Source organism: Benincasa hispida, chromosome 1, assembly GCF_027475165.1.
Source record: "Benincasa hispida cultivar pf3 chromosome 1, pf3_genome.v1.1, whole genome shotgun sequence".
Taxonomy (NCBI): domain Eukaryota; kingdom Viridiplantae; phylum Streptophyta; class Magnoliopsida; order Cucurbitales; family Cucurbitaceae; genus Benincasa; species Benincasa hispida.
The window spans coordinates 20,355,064-20,376,604 of NC_143478.1; the positions used below are offsets into that span (position 1 = coordinate 20,355,064).

Genomic DNA, 21,541 nt, shown 5'->3' on the forward strand with positions numbered 1-21,541 from the left:
ACAAAGAGATCTCTCCCCCACTATTGATCTTCCCAAAAATACGTATCTCTCCCCTCCCCCACCACACATCAAACCAAAAGACCAAAAGAAGGGAGCTCTTTGAAGTTCTCTTTCCACATATTCCGACAAGTGTCTTTAATCCCTTTAGCCAACCACTCGAAAGGATGAGGGTCATGTTTACCAGCTATGATCCTACACCACAGAGAATTGGGCTCATAGGAAAAGCGCCATAACCATTTAGCTAAAAGGACTTTGTTATGCATCCTTAGGTTCCCAATTTCCAACCCCCCCCCACCACCCCACCAAAGATTCTGGTCTCTCAATAACCTCCCATCTAATCAAGCGTGAGCCTTTGTCTTTTCCTTCATCAATCCTTTCCTAGAGAAAGTCACACATCAGCCTCTCCAAACACTTGCACACCTCACATGGGGCCCTAAAAAGGAGAAAAAATACACTGAAATGCCACTCAAGACTAACTTTATCAGGGTAAGCCTGCCAGCTTTAGAAAAGAAGCCTTTCTTCCAAAAAACCAACCTCTTCGAACTTTATCCACCACAGGGTCCTATAAACTAATAGACTTAGGATTACCTCCAAGAGGAAGGCCAAGGTACGAAGAAGAAAGGCTCTCAACCTCACACCTAACCCACTTGGCCCATCTTTTAAGCTTATCCCCATCACACTACATTTTCCCCTATTAATCTCCAACCCCAACATCTCTTCAAAAAAACAAAAACATGATTCAGTATTAAAAAAAAAAAAAAAAAAAAAAAAAGAAGAAGAAGAAGAAAAAAAGAAACCTTTCTAGAGCAAAAGAAAAGAGTGTCATCGAAAAATTGAAGATATGATTAAGCCACCCTTTCCTCTCCCACCTCAAAAGGCTCAATGACATTGTCTTCGATGCACTTACTCACAATTCTACTAAAGATGTCCACCACTAGAAGGAAAAGAAAGGGGGAAAGAGGAACTCCCTGCCTAAGACCTCTCATCGCCACCACTTTGCCCCTAGGACTCTTATTGATAAGAAAAAAGTAGCTTAAGTTCCTCAAACAACCCCACATCTACATGGCCCACTTATAACCAAATCCTTTCCTCTCCATAACCTTATCCAAAAAATTCCAATCCACATGATCACAGGCTTTTTCAAAGTCAATCTTGAATAACAATCCTTCCTTCTTCCTAGATCTGTAGTCCTCAATTGCCTCATTAGCAATGAGGGCTTGATATAGGATTTGTCTCCCAACAACAAAAGCCCCTTACGAGTCCGAGATAGTTGATGGAAGCACCCTCTTCAGTCGACTAGCTAGCACTCTTGCAATGATTTTGTACATACTCATTATTAGACTAATCGGTCTAAAGTCCTTCACCTAGTCACATTCTCCTTCTTTTGATCAAACAAACAAAAGTTTCATAAATGGAATTATTTAATATTCCCCTTTCAAAAAATTCCTGGAAAAGTTTGACTAAATCCTCCTTTATTAGAGCCCAATTATCTTGATAAGATGCCAAAGAAAACCATCCGGACCAAGCGATTTGAGTATCACTCCCAAAAACAGCCATCTTGATTTCCTCCTCCATAAAAGGAACTGACAAGCCTTCCCTTTCTCCCTCTGAAATGGGATTCCAATCGATCCCTTGAACAAAGGGTTTAGTAGAAACCTCTAGCCCATACAACTCAGAGAAGAATGAAATGACAACTTCTTCGATTTCCTTCTCGTCGCTAATAGTCTCCCCTAACTCATCAACTAAAGGCCTGATCCTATTCCTGCTATTCCTTCCACTGACCACTTTTTGGAAAAGAGAGGTATTGTAATCATCATCCCTAGCCCAAGCCACCTTCACTTTTTGTCTCCAACTATGGGTTTTTTTCCTGACTACTTCCGCAAAAACGATCTCGAGGGTCTCTCTTTCCGCCTTCAAGGAATCGTCCAAGAGGCCCTCCAACTCCAAATCATCTAACCTCTTAATCTTAACCAAAAGCTTCGGCTTTTGAAATTTAATATCACCAAAAACCTACCCATTCCACTTCTTTAGCTTCCCTTGCAAAGCCCTCAACTTGCCCATAAAGCGCAAATCTTCCCACCGACCCTGCATAACATTCCACCAACTAGGAAACTGAAATTTAAAAGAAGGGTGCTGGAGCCACGTATTCTTAAAACGAAAAAGACCCGACCCCCACTTTTGCCTTCCAGACGTAAGGATGATATGCCGATGTTCCTAAGTGACTCTCAGCCCCACAACCTGCTGAAACTCCCCGAACAACTTAATCCAATCCTAAGACAACGAAAACCTATCAATCCTACTTCTGGCTAAGACAACTAAATTTTAGTATTATTATTATTATATTTGTTTAAATGAATATATTAAAAAATATATTTTAACACGTTTTGTAATAAATTTAGAAACAAAAAAAATTATAGAAAAAATAACTTTAAAGCTACTATTTTATGTTTTTTTTCCTAAATGAAAACTAAACTTTTCATTGATATAATGAAAAAAGGCTATCGTTCAAAATACAAAGAAACCAAATCTTAGTGTAAGCACAAGAACATAAAAGATAGAAGAGTTAGTAGGTACACCAGGGTATCTTAACTAGGTTGAACCACCCATAACACCCTCAAAATTTCCCAATACATGAATTCCAGAAATACACGGGTATAAAATTACCTAGAACAGATAAATGCATTCCAATTAGGTCGTATATCTTGAATTAAGTAATCCGCAATTGAGCACACCATGAAGAAGCTAGGAGACGAACTGAGCCAAAGCGATCTAACTAATCGGAGGGCTTATTATGGAATACCCTCTGGTTGCATTCAAATCAGATTTCTGAAATTAAGCCTACCGGACCAAAAAAGCTACCTTTGGAGGATAATAACAGACCAGCCAACAATTAAGAGACATTCTCCCTAATTGATTGCCCTACCCAATGTAAGTTGATAGAAGAGAGCAACTTCGACCAACAATTGTCAAAAAAGATCAGGTAATCAACGGATGCTGCAAATCTTCACTATTTGCTGAACAAAGTGGACAAATAGGAGGGGGCAAAATTTGATCCTGAAGCTTGTGCTGCAAGGTTATCGAGTAATTAAGAAATCCATAGATCACAATCCATGCTAGTATGTTGAATCTCTTTGGACTTTTAGACTTCTAAAGAACATGAACTATCTCCTTGTCAAAAGGAGAAGAAATATTCAAATGCTTAGATATTGACTTGACCGAGTGCCTCCTTGAAGCATACAAAGACCAAAGCCTTGAATCTGAAGCTTGATTAACCCAATCTCTATCAATCTTGCACAGGAGCGGCTGGATTTCAATTATGTCCTCTTCTTTTGATTGCCTTCTGAATAGCAAATTCAAAGAGCAAGTAACTGCATCCCAATGATCATCGACACTTCCACACTTCCATTTGGGATTGAAGCAATGCGAAAAAGCTATTGTTTTGTGTTTTTTCCAAAAGAAGCTACTGTTTTATAAATTTTATATATATTTAAAATCTACCATATATGTATAATTAATATGCTTTCGTATTTTCTCTACCTTTCATATATATAAATAAACAATAAAAAATTTAGGGCAGGGACGGGGACGGGGGGATTCCCCTCCCCATCCCTGCCCATTCCTAATCGAGGACCCGATTTAAATCCTTGGTTTGACCCTCGTACCCAATCAAACCAGGGATTCCCCGCCCCGATCGGGTTGGGACCCCGTGGGGAATTTCATACTTCTGGCTCTACTATTAGCCCATGTAAACTTACCATTCAACAGGGGAGGATCAACCCACTTTCCTCCCTCAATAAAATCATTAAACCCCCGCATTGATCTATTACCTCTGCCCGACGGATCTCTCAGGTTGAGAACAAGTAATATTAAAATCACCCACAAGGCACCATTTCGAACCGCAAAGGCCAAAAAGGTCCCCCAACTCATTCATAAATTGTTCTCTACTTCTAATTCTAGGAAGGACGTACACTCCAGTCACCTAAACGCTCTCGCTATCCTTCCATCTGAAAGAAACCGACAGCGAAAAGACAACCTTAATCACTTCCAAAGTTGTAAGTGTGCGAATGTTCCACTAAACTAAATAACCCCATACTTCCCCACTAAATCAATACTCTCCCACTCCACCCTTCTGAATTTCCAAATACTACATATAAACCGAAGCTCAAAATCATTCTGTTTCTTCTCTAGCAGAACCACAATATCAAGATTCTCTTGCCTTAAAAGTTCCTTAATTAATCTCCTCTTTTCACGCCCATTGAGACAGGGAAAAACCCACTTCCGTGGAAGCGTTCTTCCTATCATAGTTAACCGAACTTTCGAGCTTCCTCAGCTCTCTCTCAACCTTATTACTTCCCCACAAGCCTTACTCCCAACCTTAGATTTCCTTTTCGAAGAAGATACGAATTTAGGAACCTTAGCATCCACCCTCTTAACCCCCATTGACGCTTAAGCGACCCACCCAAAGGGCCAACTCCCAGAATACACCCTTCTTGGCATCGGGTACAGGACCATAAGGAAATTAGAAAGGGAGTAAGGATCCCCAAACAAAACCTAATTAGGCAAAAGCATAGAACCTCCCCCTACCGCAACGGCCATAACAATAGACCAAGAAGCAACCTCAAGACTCCCTCCACCTAAAGAGTAGACTGGCAAAAAGGTATTAGCACCATTGGCATTGGGAAAAAGATTCGAAGAAGGAACAGATGTAGGACACACTTCTCTCCTTCTCACAGTGAACCCAACATTCTCACCATAGCCAAAGGCACCGAGTCCACCCTTTCAGAGAAGTTGGAAGACTCACCTTTCTCCCTCGATATCATCGCTTCCTCCAAAGGAATAAGATCCAAAGATATGGAAGGAACGCATACTTGGTCGAGTGATCCGACCGCCAAGACCTGCTAAACTGGCTGAAAAGGTTGCCCCAAGGAAAGACCCAAATGTGACTCTTTGTTGGAAGTTGGATTCGACCTATGCCCACCTTCTGCCCTTTGAATCTTTGGAAACCAAACTGATCCAAATTCGATGGGATAACAACATTGGCTTCTCCTTCACCTCACGAAATATAAATTCGTTGACTGCCTTCTTTCTCCATGAAAAGATCTCCCACTGGCGGTGGACTATGCTCAAGAATGAAAGAAGAAGAGAGGAAGGAGTCATCGTCTAAATAATTGACTACAAACGGGTCGAATGATTCACAATCCACATCGATTTGATTCAGATCTGAGGGATCCAACCTTGGTTCAGCATCCTAGCCCAACGCCTCCTTAGGCCCTTTAGAACCCTGACCGTGGGCCTTGCTTGTAACCTCACTAATACTCTCCTTACCAGGTCTTTGAATGGGTTGGCCCAACACTAAAGCCCCATTCTTTTCAAACTCCCTTAAGACTACTGACATCGGGGTTTTGACAGCAGGCCCACCATGGGATCTTGGCCCATCAAGTAAGGCTTTCTCTCCCTCCAATATGCCTTCATCATCCCCGTGTGAACTCCTTTATAGTGAGGTGACTGGCGTCCGTACTGAAGAGAGGACAGAGACAAATATCTAATAGGAAAAGAGAAGTTTTCAAAATTTATCAAGCATACTGAAGCCATTTTCATTACCTTTCACTCGAAAACTTATCTCCTTCTCCCATGAATCAAAACTCTTGAAGACTTCACACTCTGCCAAGCCTCCACACCATTTTTCCATTTCAAAGATAAAGTTCTTAGTTCTTAAGAAGGGAGGTACATCCAGAACCAACCCACCCTCTTGAAAATGCCAACAATCTTCCTTCGGCCACCAAGCAAAAATTCTACGTCGAGACCTCAAAGTCCTCTAAAAACTCACCCAAATCACAGCCAGAAATCGACAGAGCGTCCTCCTTGCAATCACACACACAAACAACTAAATTAGCCCAGAAAGGACGGAAAGTAAACCTTTTACCCACTCTCTTCACCAAAGACTCCTCAATCAGGAACCAATTCAACTTATTCCTCTATCTTTCCACCAAACTTGCAGTTGGGAGATCAAAAGAAAAATCACAAACCCAATCGGAAAAGACCTCCTTGTCCCCCGTCACGAAGTTTTGAACCACGGACAAAACACTCACAACTTTTTCCTTCCCTTTTTACTTAGTCATAGCTTTGACAAAGTTCACGGTCCCTTCGGCAGCCCCCTCTTCCTATTTACAAGCACTGAAGAAGGTGAGGACAATAACCCAATGAGCTCACCCGCAATCGAAATCCACCCTCTTTCCCTAGGCCCTTCTGGAATAAGCAAACGAGTTTTTCTCCCTTTGAAGGATTCCAAGGAAACCACCACATAACAACCCGTCGAGTTGGAAAGAACTTGGAAGAAGATGATCGCTGAATTTAACCTTCTTATCCGCCAAAACCCATCTGAAGACCTTGCAACCGACACTAACTTAAAGCAATCTCGGACCCAAGCAACAGATCCCAACTCCAAAACTATTTTACTCACCCTCGACCCTCTCTATTCTTCAATGGAAACCTATCTTCCATTAAGTCTCGTAGAACAAAGATTATCCTATCTATCACCACCCTCCCCATGGAACTCACATCATAGAGAGGATTTTAGAGAGAGGAGAGAGAAAAAAACCCGTCTCGATTCATTACTTTCTCAGGTTTGAATGAAATAATGGAACCAAAGCCAAACCTAATGAAGTTTGGATAAAGAGAATGAGTTCAGGCTATTATTTACAGCTTCGAAGGAAGTATACCTCAAAAACCTGGTGAAGCTGGCACTGAAACGGGCAAAGTATCTCCATGGAATATTGAGTAAGGCCCTTTACCATAGATAACCCTTTTTTAATTTAATAAGAATGATACCGTTGATATCAGTGAAAATGTTTCAAATTATAATAGATTTGAAATGAATTGCCCTTATTTTGACCATTTAAACTTTGAAAAAAGGAAACCAAAAGTTCTTTCAAATTCTGTTTGTATTTTTCTGCAGAAACAGAACTTTCTAGAGGAAGATGGTGTTAATTTATAAACTTAAAAGGAAGGTAAATATAATTTATATATCTGGACTTGTAAATTTTAAGTTCTCATTGATCAAAGATATAACAATAAGACGCACGCTTTTTTTTTTTTAATCCCCAGTAATATCCCAGCACAAATTTAAAATACATTAGTTTCAAGTCTATCCATTCTACACAACATTATGATTTTATATTGTTTGCAGTCTTTAATATCATGTCAAAATCATTTCTCATATTTCCATTGACACCGAGGGAGGGAAAAGGCTTGGGTTCAGTTGCTCGTGACCTAAATATAATTAACTCAATAAACAGCCGTACAATGTTCATGCAAATCAGATTAAAGGAATCGCTTCTATGCCGTAAAAGAGGAGAGCATTAACAACGACTGTAACCTGCAGTGGTGTTCCAGTCAAGAGTAATCTATGAGAACTCTGATAGTGCTTCAGATCAGCATTCAACTTGCATGAAGCATTCTTTATGCGATGGCCTTCATCAATTATGATATAGTGCCAATGAATCTTGCTCAGTTTTGGCCTATCATGCTTGTTCATCAGATATTCGTATGTGGTCAGAAGTACATTGAATTTCTGATGAACAATTCTTTCTCTGCAATGATGATCTGGTCAGTTTCTGGATTACCCAACAAGGATTATAGAAAAAAACATAGGAAACCATTACTTGAATAATCTACGCCGCTCTTCTGGAGGTCCAGAATACACAATTTTAAGCACACTAGGGGCCCAGAAGTTTATCTCTGACTCCCATCCGGGTAAAACTGATGATGGCACAACCACCAAAAAGGGACCTCGATCATTCTTAGTCTCCATCAAATAACAGATTAGGGAAATTACCTGGAAGTTACCCTGTTAGTAACAATGAACGTACAGAAGCTAGATCTAGGCTCATATAACGAAGCTTAGGAGGGTACGGTACCTGAACAGTTTTTCCAAGCCCCATTTCATCAGCAAGAATTCCATTCAAATGGTTGTTATACAATGAAACAAGCCACCGAAGGCCATTCATCTGATACCTAAAATTTTTATTGCCACATTAACAACAAATTCAGAATGGTTTAAGCACTGGCTTTTATTGCTCTTACCAGTATCATGAACTTCGAAAATCAAAGACCTAAAGTGTGAGAAGATATTGCCAGAGGCCCAGAAATAGGCTTCACTCCATACAACACACAAAATTTATACAAATCAAAGATAAAATTTAAAAGAATAGGATGATAGGAAAACATGACACTCACTCTCTCAACTTTCCTCCCTGAAGACAAGAAGGCTGCTCGCCTATGCTTTCCTTAACACTGTAAAAGGCAAATTAATAATAACTTGTTAATGGGAGTTATCAACTTGAATCCTCGAGACAACAAAAGATTCTATCAAGAAAGACAAAATGCAAACTATGCAGTATATGATCAAAATTTCAAAGCAGTGGCCAAAATTTGTTATGGGGTGGGATAAGGGAAGAAGAAAACATGAAATGTCACTCACCTATGAGCCATCATGTAGTACTTCTCGTTACTTTCTAAATAATGCTGTCAGAAGAAAGCCAGTGTAATCAGTGAATTAAACAAAAACTGATGTAGGAAAGTGAGCAGAGAACCACTTGCCTTTGCCTGATCGCTTTCATCTTCATTTTCAATCGCAGTTTCACTCTTTTCAGCAACATTCACAGCTCCTCCATCATCCATATCGCTTGCCATGGACTTTGCCTCTTGTAGCTTGGATCCAAGCTTTTGAAGATATTTCTCAGTCTCCTTGAGAAGTTGCTTAACACGATCTGATTTTGCATCCTAGTACAAGAAGTGAAATGTCAGTGTAAGAAAAATAAAATCTACAACATGATTCGATTTTGCATCAACGGAGAAAATTTTGAATTTTCTTCAGCCCTTTTTTATCACGATTAAATCCAAAACTAACCTAAAGATAATTAGATGTTGACTTGAACCTCTTAGCCCTACACTTGTGCCTGATTTAAGTTCAGTTCCCAACTTCCCACAAATTTTGAGGTCTGATTTTTTTTTATATGTCAGATGGATAATTATTGTATGTAGTAAATAAATGTGATAATTTTTAATTTTTTTTAAAGAAACAAGAAACTGTATTAATCACAAAAGAACAATCTAAGGGCATAGAGAGACGAAAAGCCCCTCCCCCAAAAGAACTAGAGCAACAAAGCCTCCCAATTGAGGAGAATTTGAGCAAGACTGTCGTCACAGAGGAAAACCTTTTGTCTACGAGTCCAAGAAAGGGAAGTAATTTATACAAGGTTACAAGAGCCCAAGCCACACACACCCATAGAATTCTTGCTTTACCTTTAAAGCGCCAGTGCCACCCACTTAGAGCTTCCAAAAGCCAACTATCCATCTCCTCCAGAAGACAGATTTACCTTTAAAGTGCCACCCACTTACCTTTTTTTTTAATATTGAAGTTCCATATCACATTAATCAACAGAATTTTGAGCTTATAACTAGTTTCCATGAGCTTAAGAAAAGCTTAACGGGTGGAGAATACTCCCGAATTTTCCAAGGACCAATAGGCTCTATCAATATCCCCCAATCCAATTGTACCAGTCCTCGAAACAAGACCAATCCAACTATCTTTATATAGTGAACATAAATCAATTAATGGGTGGGGGGAACTTCGTACATAATAGTTCTATTCGGTACAATTTAAGTAATTTATTAGAGACTTAAAATAATGAATCGGTAAAAATCCAAATCAGATTTTAAAAACTCTATTCCCGATATGTTTATTCTCAGCACACATGGAATCCATGCCGGCACAAGTCGAATTACAAAAATATCTTCATTCCTAAACACCCTACTCTCTCATGAGCTTCCTATTCCCTAGGCATCTCATCGTCATGTAGACCTTTATCCAGATGACTCCCTACAGATTTAATTTTAAAGAGTTTAAAATAACCACAATCTTTTAAAAAAAGAAACTTAAAACTTTCATTATTAAAGGGGAGATACTATGGAGATGAGCTATCCCCAACAAGCCAAGGGGACTACAACAAGGCTGCGGAATTGGCATGAACTTGACAAAAGGTGTAAGTGTTATTTTAAATTTTAAAAAAAAAAAAAAAAAACAAACAAACAAACAAAAACCCACAAATATGACCGCAAGAACAATGACCGGATTATAATTATCTCTAATTTACTGTTAAGATGATTGTTTTCTGATTAATCATAAAATTTGTATAAAGAGTAGTTACAATACAAATATAAGAAAATTTTCAATAAATATCAATTAATAGTACTTTTAATGTTTTCATTTATATCGAAAATTATTCTTCAAATGATTTTTTTTCCTTCTTTATTTAATAAGAAACCAAACTTTCTTTGAAAAACATGAAAGAATATACAAGGACATTACAACAACATTAGCCCTACAAAAGAAGTGCACTTAAAGAAAGGGACTTCATCCCAAAAGAATCAAACCAAGTTGATAATTACTCTTGAAATGATTAGTTAAAATTTCAAATAGCACAAGCTTTTAGCTACTTATAAATTATAGACTTAGATCACAAGTAATGCATGGTTAAAATGCTTATCAGAATAAATAGCATGAAGAAGAATGATTACTAATAATCAACAAAGAGAAGACAAACCTGCACCATTCGAAGATACCCCTCTACATCATTGATCTTCAAAAGATTGATCTTCTCACGCTGGATTCTGTCAATCTTCTCACGATGAATTCGTTCCTTCCTTTTGTGGAACTCCTTGACATACTTATTGAAACCCTTCCACCTCTCTCTCTTAACTTTAAATACGTCATCAAGTCTTTCCCTAGAAAACAAAAAAGATTTAATGGACAATCAGCAAAATATGTACAACTTTAACTTCGATCCACCAGAATGTATTTATCATTGATGGAATTAGGACAAATGAGGTTTTATTTAAAGAAAGTATAGACAAATCTCCATTAGATGGGCACCACATACTTGTGAACTTCTATCTCACCAAAGAATTCCTTTTGCCTCTCCCGAATTCTCTTTTGCCTCTCCTCCTTCATTCTCTGCTCAAATTTTTCAAGTTGTTTAATCCTCCTACCATGTTTATGCTTCTTGAAAGATTTCAATCTATCCATCTCAGTTGAAATTGGTTTGAAGAAATCATTGAGAAAATCACTGCCAAGATTTTCCAAATTCATCAAAAGATTAGTAAACGAAGACACAGTAGCACAAAAACTCTCATCGGAAACTAGAGGACTGCTCAGGAGAGAGACTTAGAGAGATATTACTTCCTGAGGCGGCGCTGAAGCTGCAGAAGTTGAAGCTTTTTCAATTCTATAACACTTCTAGTTTTTGCAGATATATCTTCTGACGAGCTGACGGTATCCTGCAAAGGAAAATGATACCCAAGGAAACAAACCAAATGTCCTAGATCAATATCAATGAAAAAACAAACTGCAAGTTCCAACAAGATCCCAGGGGCATTACCTACAGGCCAATTTGGCACCAAAACAATGAATTGGTCTTTGCTTCTAAAAATAATTCGAAGAAAAAATTGGAATACACACTTGACTAAAAAAATGTGAAAGATTCAGTTCAATTCTTTTTCTTCTTTTTCTTGAGCCATACGAGAAGTGGAGTTAACAACTCCACTCTCCCAAGTTCTACTCCAAACATGCCCCAATTACTTTCTAGTATAAATTGATTTTAACTACTTTGAGTTATTATTTATTAATAATTAATTATATATTATTTTCATTAAATCTACAATTTCAATCATTTTTCCATAAGAAAAACCTATCAAACAAACACAAAAATTTAACTCCAGATATTAATCATCTTCATCTAAACACAAACACTTATTATCCTGGGTATTTAAAATTCTAGGTTTTTACACCACTTACGTCATCGACTGAGATTGGAAGGTGCTTGTGTGATTCCTTTTGGTTTGGGGAGGGAACTCCTTGTCCCGTTCACATTCAACTTGTAAAGTGGTTTTTTTCAAATGAATTGGTAGTTGTTTCTCCTAAAAATAAAATTTAAAAATCCTAGGATTTTAACTCCCATACATTTAATTTAGTATGGACCCATCATATAATATCCAAAACCCAAACAAGCCATTAGGGGTTACTTTGAATTTCGGTCTCTTCTTTTGCTACCTCCTCTGTAACATTTCACCATACCAACTACAAGTTTTCTGTTCTTTTCTATAGAAAAATAGAACGGCAGTTGACTCTTGATCTGATATAAGTTTACTTGTTATTATAAAAATAATAATAATAAGTCAAAAGAAGTTGGAAATAGAGAGTGAAAAAGTGAGGTTGCACACAAACCTTTAACCGATCAAAACAAGTGGCAATACGTTTCTCAGTTTTTTGTTGTTTCAGTAACCAATTTTGCTCATTCAGGAGTTTCTTCTTCTGCCGATCCATTATCCATTTCTCTGACATGGTGTACTTTGGAGACATTGGCAAATCAGATGGCACTGACTTACCATCATCTTCTTGTTCCAGAGTATTTAGGCTGACATTTTTCCCTTCGTCAATAGATGCCACTTTTTGCACCTCTGTGATGCATCTGGATTCAGATTCTGGCACATGCATATCATCTACAATGAAAATCCATGACATTCAATAAGAACCATTCAACTCATGTGAGTTACAGTTCTGCAAAAAGAACTCACCATGAGATGCAAGATTTGGGATCACACTTGCATCTCTAGAAGGCATTACAGCATGGTACTGATCATATGTCCCAGAGATAGGTTTCCACCGTTCTCCCATTGAAAAAGAAGACTGACTATCAATATGTTGACTCCCTAAACCACTGTTGTTCCGAACAACGTGCAACTGAGCAGATACATCATTCTTCCTATCAACTACCAGCTCATGCTGACTAGCAAAGGCTGGTAGACTTCCCCTAGAAACCTCATTTGTGCTGCCAATTCCAGTCCAGCTAACTGTTTCAGGGTTTAGAGGCTTGCTCATACCCATGGCAGCAGGGGCTTGAAGATTGCTATTCTCCAAATCCTCAACAGGATTATTTGCAGTTAAAATCCCCCTTGCACTTGAAAAGTTAGGCGGGTGTGATCCAGAGCTCAAGCATGTTTGAGAAGCTGCTTTTTCCCGCATAACTTCAGCCTCTGTCTTTCTTACTTCTGCTTGAACAGAATAATCAGAAGGTGTACCCTTTTTATCCTCCACTCTCTTATTATCTACATCTTTCATGGGGTCAGCCTCAAAAATTCTTCCAGCAGATATGGCGCCTGGGGCCACCATACCTGTTTCCCTTGCAGCATCCAATTTTCCTGATGGCATCATGACTTCAGTAGAACTTCTGGCCTCGTTAAAAGATTGAGCAATACCTCTAGGATCAACATCTTTGCGAAGCCCCTCTACATTAGCATTTCAGTTACTTGATGAGAAACTAGTGTAATATAGTAATAAATATATATATATACATAAAAAATGGAGGTCTACCTTCTTTAGGAAAATTATTCCCGAGGGCAATTTCAAGATGCAGTTTCTTTGGCATTAAACCATTTCTGAACAAAAAAACGAAACATAAAATTCAAAACAACCTACTAGAACAAATAATTATATTATTCTAGCTCACATTGTAGATTTAGAAGAATAGGCAACCTGAAGGCTAAAAACACGAGGCACTGTGCCCTAAGTTGCTTCAATTGTTGTTCCTTGAAAGGTAAACGAGATTGGGATGAGGTAGGAACCTGAGAAACAGGAAGCTTTCCTGCTTCTCTAGAAACTGGGTTGCGTAACATACTCATTTCTGGTGCACTGTTCCGCCATGTACCCTGTTAAGAACATGTCCACAAGTAAATATCAAATTATACATTAAAAAGTCTTGGTATTGTTCCCAAATAAAAGATTTACAAAGTCGAAGTAGTGGCTGTACTTTACAGTGCACAAATTTTGTTTCAGTGAGGCTTGTTTTTCTTTTCTTTTCTTTTCTTTATATATATATATATATATAAATTAATTAATTAAAAAAAAAAGAAGAAGAAAAAGAAGAATAACTGAGCTTCCATTGAGGAAAAAAAGGAAAGAAAAAAGGGCACACAAAAAAGAACCTCACAAAAAGGAAGGCAACCTACAAAAAAGGGCCTCCAAGGAGGCATGTAGCATGTGGAAATGTGCTAGCAACAATGAGGGAGCAGGAGCACTTGGCTTCAACTAAACAAAATATCGAGGTCTTTAAAGTTCTATTATCTATTTTGCAAACTAATATTTTAAACCTGTTTTTTTTTTTTAGAAACAAAACTTTCATGGAGAAAAAAATGAAAGAATACAAGGGTATACAAAATCCAAACCCGGATTTTGAGTCTTTTAGGATCATTATGGCTAGATAGAAACTCATGCATATTCTCAGATGCTAACCAGGATTTTGAGTCTTTTACATCATCGATTAATATTTTAGTTCACTTGGTGTAAAGTGGTTGCACCTTTTTGTAATTATGGTTCAAAATTCTCTTATAGCTCATTGGAAAGTTTATAACCTATTGGGTAGATACACATTTAAAAAAATAAGAACACTTCTGATATCTTCATCTAATAGAATTAGAGAGCTTGCAAATATCACTCAGAATCTGCTGCTCATCTCTTTATGCATTGTCCTTTCGCTTTGCGTCTTTGGCATATATTGATGCAAGATTTTCGTTGGTCAGTGGTTTTTCTCATAATTTGCTTCATAATCTTGCTTCTCTGTTAGTTGGTCATCCTTTTCATGGTACAAAGAAGACCCTTTGGTTGGCTTTCATACATGCTTTCTTCTGTACTTTGTGGGGCGAGCGAAACAAATGTCTTTTCAGAGATCTTTCTTCCAGTTTTGATCAATTTTTTTATTTGGTTCTTTCTGCTGCTTTGTATTGGTGCAAATCTAAGCAAACTTTTGACCATTTGAGTCTTTCTTATTTAGTTTCCAATTGGAAATCCTTTCTGTGATCACCTTTAGGTGCTTGGAGATCTCCCCGATCTCCCCTTAATTTCATTTATTCAATGAAATGTTTCTTCTCAAAAAAAGAAGAAAAGAAAAGAAAAGACTTAGAGAGCTCGCAAAGGGGTGATGAAGTTATGAATAAGGCCACCAAACACTGAAAACCAGCCAATAGCTACTTCAAATCTTCCGAAGAAAACTGAGAACCCAATCCCATCACCAATCAATAAAAAATCTTTTAAAACCAACCACAAGGCAACCTCTAAACTCTTCAAGTAGATTGATTGAAAAATATAGTGAATATGAGTTCCACCTGTGAGTTCAAATGTTGACATTTCTTCACTCTTCCCCTTTTGTAATTATGGCTTAAGCTCCCTTATATCCATTGGAATCTATTTTGTAATCCTTTTGTGATTTCATTTATATCAATGAAATTTTCTGTTTCCTACTGTCAAAAATATATATAATACCCGAGAAGTTTAAAGAAGAATATTTTCCCTCCAAAATGATTAAGCTCTTGGCTTACAGGGATCGCACCACCTAGGATTGAACACAAAGGAGGCAAGTTTTAGATCAAGTCCGCAGGGTTGATATTTTCTATCATAACCAATCAAACCTAGAGGAGAATGTAAGGCATATTCCACAAAATAGTAATATTCAAGAATACAAGAAGCAAGACCTGCAAAAGATCGTGAGTCAATTCAAGAGGACTACAATCTCCCACAAACGACCGCAGAGACCCTTTTCCATAACTAACTACAGAACACCTTGGCTCACCAACAGACTAACAAAAAGACCCACTCACTGACTAACCCAACAGACTGCTGCGCTGAGGTAAATCCCATCTGCCCATCCTAATGTAAGTCCTCCCAAAGAACTTGACTTGTTTCCATTACTGAAACCTTCCAAATATTAGCAAATAAAATTTCGACAAGGGCTAGTGGAACCATGGACGAAAGAAGTAAGGCGAGCAATAATGATTTAAGGAAAAGTTGCTAGTAGGTTAAAGAAGTGTGGTCATTACAGAAAATCTATCCAATACTGGAATCAACCCTACTATGTCACGTTCATAAGGTGTCTCACATTGGCAAATGCTACTCAATAGACAAATCAATTTTAAAAAACGAAAAACAGAAAAAGAATAACAAACAAAACCTATTTCATTAGGAGAAGCAAAAGAAGAACAAGGAGAACATCGATTGTTAGAAATACTTGAATATTTGTGCCTAGGTTTATGCTTCCATACAATGTAACACAAATGTTAGAAGGAAAAGAAAAGGAGATGAGACTCGAGAAACCAAAGTCATTGAGGAAACTATTATGCACCTGGATCATCTTCGTAGCATCAACTGATGATGTGCTAGACATAGGTAGTTCACTCTCCAAAACTTTTTCATTGGAGGTAGATGTCCCATCACCGCGGTTTACAGAATACAATTGAGGTTCAATAGGCTTTTCAGTAGCTTTCGTCAATCCATGCTTTGCCTGTTCAATATTGCCTGCACCATATGAAGAACCAGTCAGCTCTAAAAAATACTGGGAGATGGTAATAATATGACTTGGCAACATTATATGCTCCATAATTCATCCTATATGAACATAAAACTTCTTCACTACTGCTAAATAGGCCTAGATGGCCAAGCCACTACTAGCTTTCCAACAAACTTCTAAAAAAAGGAGAAATATTTAGAACCCAATAGACTATTGCTTAATCTTATTGAAATAAGAATAACATACCTCCCTTGACTAGATATGCCACAGGTTCAACCCTGTTCGTTTTTACATTCCTAGGATTAACCAGTGAGTTGCGTGTATCAAGTTGATGAGTATTGTCACTAGGTGGATCCACAACTGATGTATCCACCTTCTTCCTTTTCTTGCTGCCCTTTTTGCCATCCTTATCATTTAATTGTTTGTCCCAATTTACTGAATCATGCTTCTCTTGTGACTGTGAGTTGGCAGACCTTGAATCCAAACTAGATGGACTTTCTTGATCAAAAGATTGACCACTCCGATGGGTTGCAGAACCTGGATAATAATCGTGATCTGTACTACTTGGGCCAACAGGCGGCTTGCTTGAAGCAAGTGCGCCACTTTTGGACATCTCATTTCCAGATATACCCATTTTGGAATCTTTGGCAGTACCGACAACACTGGAAGAACCTGCAATTATTTCTATAATGATTTATTCCAAACAAAGAATAACATGTTCATTTGTAGACAAAAATGCAAACATTAACGTGTGCACTTGCAAACCAGATTCACTTATAAACAATCCCAAATAGTAATATCCTTGTACCCGCATACTGTGCAGTTGAAGAATCACCCATCTGAGTTCCACCAGTCAAAGGAAGGCGTGATGCCCTCAAAGCTTCAATATCAAGACCATGTTGGTTGATGACAGTCTCCATGGCCCTAAATAAGAGAAGTTCAGTTGGCAAAAAGGAAACAAATAGAAAAGAAAGCCAATTTGATAGTGGGAAATTACGATCAATAAAAAATTCAACAATTGTAAGGGGGAAAATAGTCACTAAACAATGGAACCGTTATTCTTTACCTCGAAATTACTTGATATGGCATGGAATGTTCTTTCCCACTTGATTTCATGTGTTGCAGTATCTGAAACTCACACAAGCATGAAATTATACATATGAAAATTTGTCATGCCATTAATTGAGTAGACGAAACAAAACTAAAAAATCCCTACACACCACGTAGAGTTTTGTAGCCAATTTTGCTGGCTCGTCTCTAGATTCTTGAATAAGTTTGTGCAGAAACTTTGCTGCTTCCAACTCAACATTTTGTGAAGATGCCATCTTGTCTAAGATAGCAACCTACAATGTGAAATTTTGATAAGTACAGCAACATATAAAAATACCAACTTTGTTAAATCACCGATTGACCCAAGAGCTTAAGTTGATAGGTGAAGGCAAATTAACACTCTCCCTACTGGACTTTTGAAAAGAAGACCCAACAAGTGAAAATCAATATTAATTTAGGAGGAAATAACATTGTAGATGTTTGAACACGGGACTACCTACTTTGATGCCATGTTAAATCACCGATTGATCCAGAAGTTTAAGCTGATAGGTGAAAGCAATTTAACAGATTTAACTTGAGCAAGGAGACACTAAAAATGACAAAGTAATCCTAAAATAAATACACTCCAGAGGACAAAGGGAAATGCACGCTCCGTCGAATGTTGTCCTGTTTTTCTCTTTTCTTCGTCCATGGAAACCAAATAACTAATGATAATTGAAAGGAAATAGGCTGCAATAGCATGAAGGTGAGACAAAAAGGGACAGGGCAAGCAAATGCTACTCATAACTATCCTCCAACACAACCATGGAAGATAATTGCATAAAACATTTCCAATAACAGCAACCCTAACACTGTAACTACAAGTAAATTACAATCCAACTACCTTTATCTATCCAGCTTAAGTTTCACCTGCGGCAATGAAACCCACAAATACAGCTGTAAAATTGAAGCATGTAAATTACATAATAAGCTGGAACAACGCTGTAGTTCTGAAAATTTTTAGTCGAAAAAACAGCACAAGGAAGAAAAATGTGTTGTATCAAGTGGGCAGTGAAGTCGGGAAATAAATTTGACAGAGTACAAAATTATCGTAGACGACTGAAGAAGAAAATGCATACAACACCTGAAACGAGATCGGCGAAGAAATTGGGAGCTGACGACGAACTACATGGAGAACTCTGGTTAGATTCTGAAGAAATTACCAAGCCCTCGAGAGGACGATGGAGCTGTGTTTACCACCTGCACGTATTAGGGAGATGGTCGTCAAAGCACGCTTCGCACGTAAGAAAAATCGGGTTTCGGCCCATTTATCGAAACGTCGTCGGTTTGGGCCGATAAGTAAAACCACTCATGCCGACATGTCGGACGCATGAACAATGGGCAGATTCGACATTGTCGAAAAAATTTTGTGGGCCGGTCGCTGATTTAGAGAGGAATTGTCGAGCCCGTGAAAATTGATTTCACTGTCGTTAGATTAGCCCATTTCAAGTATCTAAGAAAACGGGCCAGAAGTAGTTTGGTCCGTTGATGAGTTTTTCTCCATTCTTTAATTGAAGATTTTAGAGGAATTGAAATAGGACTAGTTGCATAAATGAAATTCAAACCTAAAATAATAGAATATGTAGTATAATGATAAAATAATTACATATATAAAATAAAAAATGATAAAAGACCAAAATGTCCACGTCCAGCCACCATTTTATGCGTTGCTTCCTAGTTTTCTCAAATTGAAAATCATCGCCGATAGTTACTATCAATGATAGTTTTCAATTTGAGAAGTATGCTATCGGTGGTTATCACCATAGCTACTATCAGTCGTAGCTTATCAATTTGAAAAGTGTATGGTCAGTTGCTATTGTCGATGGCTACCTAATAGCTACTACCAGTGATAGCTTTCAATTTAAGAAGTGTGCTATTAATTGCCAACGTCGATAGTTACAATCGGTGGTATTGTTATCAATGATAACTTTCTAATTTAAGAAATGTGTTATCGCTTATTACCAGTGATGCTACTATTAATACCATTGAAAGCTGCTATTGGTGATAGCAATTAATATATGTTATTAGTGATGGTTTTCAATTCAATAAATGTGTTATCAGTTGCCATCATTGATGGTTGTTATTAGCGATGTTGTTATTAATTATAGCTTTCAATTTTAGAAATAGTCTAACAGTTGTTATTAGTAATCGGGATCTTTTGATTAATTTGTTGATACATGTGGTGTGTTTGTATGTCGCTGTCGATGCATGTAGGTGTAGAATGATATCTTTCTACATTGATGGTTATAAAGGATATCATTGATAGTTAATGTCGATAATATATTTCTATTGCTATCAATGTAAATGATATTGCTAACAGTATTCATGTATTATGCAATGTAGTATCTGAGATGACTCATCTAGATTGTTTGATTGTACATAAAAGTTTTCATTGATAGCATGATAACATAGTATCACAGATAACCTGATACTGATAGACTTCATACTCTTAAAGTCCCATAAAAAGAAAAAAAAATATTGGTATGTTTGATAACGTTCTTTTTTATTTTTTAGAAATAAACCTGTTTAATAGTATTATCATTTCTTATTTCAAACTTTTAATAAATGTGTTCTAAAAATTGTGCCAACCTGAGGATTAAAAAAAGTGGTTTATTTCAAATTTGTTTTCATTTACTATTTATATTTAACGTTTTAAGTATTGGGTTTGAAACTCAATTTTGTAATTCTTTTTTTAATGATTATATGGAAATGGGAATATGAGGGATAGAGTAAAATGTTTGGAGAGATGCATAGATGGGGGAGATAGAAGCAAAAACTGGAGAAATGAAATAAAATAAATAAAAATAAAAATGAACCGAGTAAAGGAAATCAAATTTTTTTAAAAAAAAACGGAGAAAGAAAAATAAAATAAAAAGGGAGAAAATGAAAAGAATTAAAAAAGAAAAAAAAAAAGACAATGGGAAGGAATAAAAGAAAAAATATGGAGAAACCGAAGACCTTTTTTTTTAAAAGAAAAGAAAAAAAAAAAAAAACAAGAAGAAGAAGGAGAATGCATGTGGGGTGGCAAAATTGAAAATCATAAAAAATTCAAAAGTTTATTGGCCAACACTTCCATATTTGCAAATATTTTTAAAATGTGCTATATTTATTTTTTTTTAGATTTTCTCTCTTATTGTTCTATCTATTGCAAAAATCTATTGAAATATGTAAACATGATTTGGGTTTCATTTGAAAAAATACCAAAACCAATAAATAATAAGATTTTTGACAGATTACTTATGGATCATGTGTGGGACATTTTCTAGGCAGTTGATTTGAAGTTTAAATAAGGACATAGTTACAGATACATGGTAATTGTCGAGGCTTCTGTTATTAAATTGGAGTTTAAATGATTCAATAAAATAACAATTAATGGCGCATTTCCGATTTTTCTCACCACATTTTAAATCAAAAATTATTTTATATATATGTAAATTATATTCCACATAACTACTTTTTGAATTAATAATAATTAACGAAAACTTATTGATTTTCTCCAAAATATGAATTTAAATTATAATATCGTGTTGTTGAAGCTAAATTTCAATTTTACTTTTTCCAAAAATATCTTTTATATTTTTAAATATTTGATTATATCTAAATATTTTTTTCATTATTGTCTACATATTCTTGTCAAACTATTTTTTGTTTTTCATATTCTTGAAATTTTCAATTTGTTTGTTACTATTTTCAAATTCTATACCTATTTTTATTAGGTTTAAATCAATCTAAATCTTTCTTAATCAATATTTTTTAAAGGGTATTTATTATCGATACATAAATTTATAATTCAATCTTGGTTTGTCGTGCATTATTTTCTAGTTACTGTTTTTACTATGATTTTACGATGAATTGGGCTTCTGTTTGACGATACATGGGATGAAAATTCTTGTTATCATGATTTTCAGGTTGCTAAAGCGTATATTTAGTTAAAACTCACCCTTTCAACAACTCGTGGAACATATCCAAGGTAAGTTTCTTCCCTCTGGCAATTTAACTATATATCGGTTAATGTACTGAGATGATTCCAACAATTATAATCTCATCAAAATTGTTGA

At 36.7% G+C, this 21,541-nt stretch overlaps 1 protein-coding gene across 1 annotated transcript in view; it reads right to left on the reverse strand.

Moving 5' to 3' along the window:
• The window catches only part of SYD (P-loop containing nucleoside triphosphate hydrolases superfamily protein), a 39,509-nt gene extending 20,786 nt beyond the window's left edge, over nucleotides 1–18,723 (reverse strand). The window contains 20 exon segments of the mRNA XM_090312284.1: nucleotides 7,376–7,589; nucleotides 7,662–7,834; nucleotides 7,917–8,013; nucleotides 8,236–8,292; nucleotides 8,480–8,523; nucleotides 8,599–8,781; nucleotides 10,605–10,785; nucleotides 10,941–11,126; nucleotides 11,240–11,337; nucleotides 12,284–12,558; nucleotides 12,634–13,344; nucleotides 13,430–13,494; nucleotides 13,592–13,764; nucleotides 16,230–16,402; nucleotides 16,641–17,066; nucleotides 17,203–17,318; nucleotides 17,461–17,522; nucleotides 17,615–17,737; nucleotides 18,328–18,353; nucleotides 18,568–18,723. Coding sequence (XP_090168410.1) covers nucleotides 7,376–7,589; nucleotides 7,662–7,834; nucleotides 7,917–8,013; nucleotides 8,236–8,292; nucleotides 8,480–8,523; nucleotides 8,599–8,781; nucleotides 10,605–10,785; nucleotides 10,941–11,126; nucleotides 11,240–11,337; nucleotides 12,284–12,558; nucleotides 12,634–13,344; nucleotides 13,430–13,494; nucleotides 13,592–13,764; nucleotides 16,230–16,402; nucleotides 16,641–17,066; nucleotides 17,203–17,318; nucleotides 17,461–17,522; nucleotides 17,615–17,719 — 3,339 coding nt within the window. The 5' untranslated portion in view covers nucleotides 17,720–17,737; nucleotides 18,328–18,353; nucleotides 18,568–18,723.
• Between the last annotated feature and the right edge of the window lie 2,818 nt (nucleotides 18,724–21,541).